The sequence below is a fragment of the Nicotiana tabacum genome, chromosome 2 (assembly GCF_000715075.1).
Source record: "Nicotiana tabacum cultivar K326 chromosome 2, ASM71507v2, whole genome shotgun sequence".
In the NCBI taxonomy this organism is placed as follows: domain Eukaryota; kingdom Viridiplantae; phylum Streptophyta; class Magnoliopsida; order Solanales; family Solanaceae; genus Nicotiana; species Nicotiana tabacum.
In genome coordinates this window covers 54472903-54478024 of record NC_134081.1, presented here as the reverse complement: position 1 = coordinate 54478024, position 5122 = coordinate 54472903, and the positions used below count along the sequence as shown (strand labels likewise).

Here is a 5122-nt window from a genome sequence, read left to right as displayed (position 1 = left end):
TGCCTCGATTGCCCCATTTATTTGTGGTCGGTAGGTTGTGGAGTTGCGGTGGATGGTCCTGAACTTCTCGCAAATTTCTCTCATAAGGTCGTTGTCAAGGTTAGAGGCATTTTCAGTGATGATTGACTCAGGTATCCCAAATCTGCAGACGATGTTGTTTCGGACAAAATCCGCCACTACCTTTTTGTGACGGCCTTGTGGGTGGATGCTTCGACCCATTTAGTAAAGTAGTCGATGGCTACCAAGATGAAGCGATGCCCATTTGATGCGGGGGGGCTCTATGGGTCCAATCATGTTCATGCCCCAAGCAGCGAACTGCTAGGGTGAACCTATTATGTTTAACTCATTCGGCGAAACCCGGACGAAATCCCCGTGAATATGGCACTGGTGACACTTCTACGTAGCAGATACTATCGCTTTCCATAGTCATCCAAAAGCATCCAGCTCTCAAGATCTTCTTGGCTAATATGAAACCATTCATGTGGGGCCCACACATTGCTGGATGTATTTCTTCGAATAACCTAGTTGCCTCGGCAACATCTACACATCTCAACAAACCTAAATCTAGGGTCCTCCAATATAAGTCTTCCCCGTTGAGGAAAAAATGGTTCACCAACCTCCTGAGGGCTCACTTTTGACTATTAGTAGCATTCTCCGGGTATTCTCTGGTTGCAAGGAATTTCCTGATGTCATGATACCACGGCTTACCATCTGGTTGTTCATCTTCATGGAAGAAATAGGCATGTTGATCCCTTATCTCTACCTCAATAGGGTCGATGTAGTTCTTGTCTGGATGCTGAATCATGGATGATAGAGTTGCAAGGGCATCTGCGAACTCGTTCTGAATCCTGGGGACGTGCTTGAACTCAATCTTCGTGAACTTCTTGCATAGCTCTTTCACGTAGTGCATGTATGGAAGGATCTTCACATTTTTGGTGGACCATTCCCCTTGGACCTCGTGTATCAATAGATCGGAATCCCCTCTGACCAAAAGTTCTTTGACGTTCATGTCGACTGCCATTTTGATCCCAAGGATGCATGCTTTGTATCCAGCCATATTATTGGTACAAGGAAATCTTATCTTTGCTGATGCTGGATAATGTTGTCCGGATTCCGAAATTAGGATTGTCCCAATTTCGACTCCTTTAAAGTTTGTTGCCCCATCGAAAAACATTCTCCATCCAGGGTATGATTTTGCAATATCTTCGCCAGCAAATAATACCTCGTCATCGAAAAATACATAGTGAGTGGCTCGTAATCCTCGTCCACCGGATTCTTTGCGAGGTGTCGACTAAAGTTTTCCCTATGATAGCCTTCTGAGTTATGTACACAATGTCAAATTCGCTGAGGAGAATTTTCCATTTAGAGGGCTTTCCGGTCGGCATCGGCTTCTAGAAGATTTACTTGAGCGGGTCAAGCAGATATATCAGATGCGTCGTGTATGCTGACATGTAATGCCTTAGTTTCTGGGAGATCCAAGTCAGAGCACAACAAGTGCATTCTATCAAAGTATATTTGGCCTCGCATGGCGTAAACTTCTTACTTAAGTAGTAGATGGCCTACTCATTTCTCCGAGTTACGTCATGCTGTCCCAACACACAGCCGAAGGCTGTCTTTTCAGCGTCGTCCTCGTGCATCAAGATTTGGTGGTACCCAGTGAAACAATCCACAAACGACTATAGTTCATGCATCGCGCAGTTGTCGATAAGGATGTGAATATTTGGTAAAGGGAAGTCTTCCTTTGGACTAGCTTTGTTTAGATCTCGGTAATCCACGCATATCCTGATCTTTCCGTCTTTCTTGGATACTGGGACGATATTTTCCAACTAGCTGGGATAATTGGTGACCCTTACCACATTCGCCTCTATCTGCTTGGTTATTTCCACCTTTATCCTAAGGGTTAGATCGACTTAAATTTTCTGGGTTTCTGCTTGACTGGCGGTCTGGTAGGATCGGTGAGCAGTCGATGCGAGACAATGTCAGTAATTAATCCCGGCATGTCATCATATGACCATGCAAACACATCGATGTATTGTTGGAGGAGCTCAACCAGTTTTTCCTTCTTCTTGGCTTCTAGATGCATGTTGATTCTAGTTTCTTTCACGTCTCCTTCATTTCCAATGTTGACCACTTTCGTTTCTTCAAGGTTGGGCTTTTTCTGATTCTCCAGCTGTTCGATCTCCTATGGGAGATTGTCTTGCATCATACTCTCGTCATACTCCTCGTAATTTGGGTAGTTGCGCTCGACCGTTTCTTTACATGTCACAATCGCGAAACGCGGGTTTTTATCGTTTTGATTACTGAAAAGACAAACTAAGTATAAATGAAGTGGTAAATAAAGTCACGATATTTTAAGAAAATGATTCATTTTATTTCATCAAAAGGGGAACGTCTAAGAGTTCAAAAGAGGCAAATGACAAAAAGGTACAGACATGGTGCAGGCCTCAATTGACCGTGCGCTTTTCAAAAAGAAAGCTTTTACAGTTCCATACTACCAAGACTCCCGGCGAACCAAAGAAGGACTGGCAATCCAATTCCGTAGCTCTTCCCCTTATTCAGCATCCCTAATGGTCGGTGTCTTGATGTTAGTCCCTTCATAGCATTCTTCAATCATTTTCACGAACAACTTTCCCATCCCATCGATGATATCATCTTCTGGTACTAAACTATTGCCCGGACATGAAATATGCTCTAGCACAAAAACCGTTTTCCCGGAGCTACCGGTACAAACTTTTCCCCCGAAGGCTGATATCCTATGTCGGCCCTTCCTTTTTGCCCATTAGGTTCAATTGCCTCTGTGATCCCGTCCGACCTGGCTCCCAACCTTATTCCTGGTCTGTATCCATATTTCATCATCCCCTCAGAGCAATCTTAAATCTATACGGCAACTGTATTCCCAAGTTTTGTTCAGTTTTTTCAATTTTTGTGGTCTGCATGGAAAGCAACTATGTCTAGTCCTTCAATGAATGGAACAACATGTTCCAAATAAGCGGAGTGACCCCACTCCCCATGGACCACGATCTCCTGACATCCCCACTCTAATTTCATACATTGGTGCAGGGTAGATGGGACGGCCCCTGCCATGTGTATCCAGGGCCGTCCCAGCAGCAAGTTGTATGAAGAAGAGATATCCATTACTTGAAACAATATGGAAAATTCAACCGACTCGATCTACAAAGCCAAATAAATTTCTCCGATAACATCTTTCTACGAACCATCAAAGGCCTTACCCTTACATGGCTTTCCTTGACCTCCCTTAAATGGATTCCCAACTCCCGTAAAGAAGAAAGCGGACAAATGTTGACTCTTGACCCTTCATCGACCGGTACTCGGGACACCACTTTGTCCCCATATTTGACAGTGATATGAAGAGCTTTGTTGTGACTTGTGCCTTCGATGGGAAGTTCGTCACTTCTAAAAGTGATCATATTTGCTTCGATCATTTTCCCAATTGTCGCATCCATCATCTCACTGGTGGTGTTTCTTGGTACACTTACCCTACTTAATACTTTCAACAAGGCATCTTTATGACTATTGAAGCTCATCAGCAAGTCCATGATTGATATCTGTGTTGGGGTTTTCTTCAGCTGCTCCTCTACCAGAATTCGGCGGCTTCTAGGTCTTTTATGTTCCTTCTTTGAATCTGCTCTCTTCCCAAGTTCCCTCGATTTGCATCTTCTGGAGCGTAGCATCCCCCAAACCTAGTCATACCATGGGCTACGGCAGACTCTGTCATCTTGGCCTTCCCCTTCTGCTAGTACATCCATGGGATAGTTTTGTATTCTCGACTCTCTTCATCGCTGGTAGCAATGGCAAGTTATCAGTGATAAGTATGAACTGTCACCGTAGGTCTCACTTGTAATGTAATCATTGGAGCCCTTTGAGGTGGGATCCTGGCAGCTTCTGCATTTCCTATTATGACAATCGTTCCCTTCGGATTATATTCTTCATCTAATGTGATGATATTGACTCCCTGGTTTTGGTTATTTGGCAGCGGATTCCGATTCACAATCGAATAGTACTGAAGCATCCATACGGCAAAGAGAAATAATACTTGTGATCTCGGTGTCTAAGGATATTGTATCTGGTCTAGCTGGGAAGGCATACAATCAGGAGCGCCACCTGGCTGGCCTCCACCTTTAGGACAATCCCTACTCACCTGCCCTACACCTCTGGCCGGTCGGACAGGCGGTGCAATAGCTGGTGCGGTAATCATGGGCGGATGGCCCTGTGTGCTACCTTGCCCCGAAGCTTGGGGTAAACCCTCCCTCTAACGAGCGCAAAACACATACTTAAATATGCTCGCTAGTCGAATATAGTATAATATAATATCGTATCCACAAGTATTGGAGTTAAATAATATTTTCATATTTTATAGTTTGATTGCTATCCAAGATGATCAATAATTGATATTTATGTGATTAAAATTAAAATTAACTAAGAGTCTAACCTTTGTTAATGACAATTGCAACAAGAGTAAGCAAAGAAGATATCAATGGGAGAAAATAGGGGTTGATTGGATAGGTGCAAGATACTTGTCTGATATTTAACTCTAGTTAATTCACTTCTAAGTTTTAAGTGAGTCTCTCGAATTCACTCTATTATTAGTTCGAATGTTCAGTAGAAACTCCTCTCTCGATCAAGTCTCAACCTCATAATATGAACTAAGTTAAGCTCGGTGAAGATATGCAAGAATTCGTAGTGGATTGGTTTGTAAGAGAAACCCTTTTGATTATTCTCCTAATTAGGTCTAAAGAATAATTCAACTAGCCTCTTTCAATTACTAAGAAGAATCAATGAATTGAACCAACAAGATAATGCAAAAACATCACAAGTTACGCCTCTTTCGATTACATAAACATGTGAATATATATGCAACAATTAAAACACCCAAAACGATTCAATACATAAAAACTAGAGTTAATATCCACAAACAATTTTCAAAATACCAAATCCATCAATCCCTAATAAAGAATTACTCCACAGATATGGATAAGTTCATCACTAATAAAGTTAAGTTAAAGGAAAACATAAAACAATCCAAACCCTTGTCTTGAGTAAGGATTGAAGGATGAAATCCTTGTGCTCTTACTTCTCCCATTTCTCCTTAGCCTCCTTAGGT

General features: G+C 42.5%; 1 protein-coding gene across 1 annotated transcript; it reads right to left on the bottom strand.

The window, feature by feature from the left end:
* Positions 1 to 628: 628 nt before the first annotated feature.
* LOC142166802 (uncharacterized) lies at positions 629 to 1057 on the bottom strand. The gene has a single exon (XM_075226170.1). It carries the CDS (start codon positions 1055 to 1057, stop codon positions 629 to 631), a length of 429 nt encoding a protein of 142 aa, XP_075082271.1.
* Positions 1058 to 5122: the final 4065 nt, after the last annotated feature.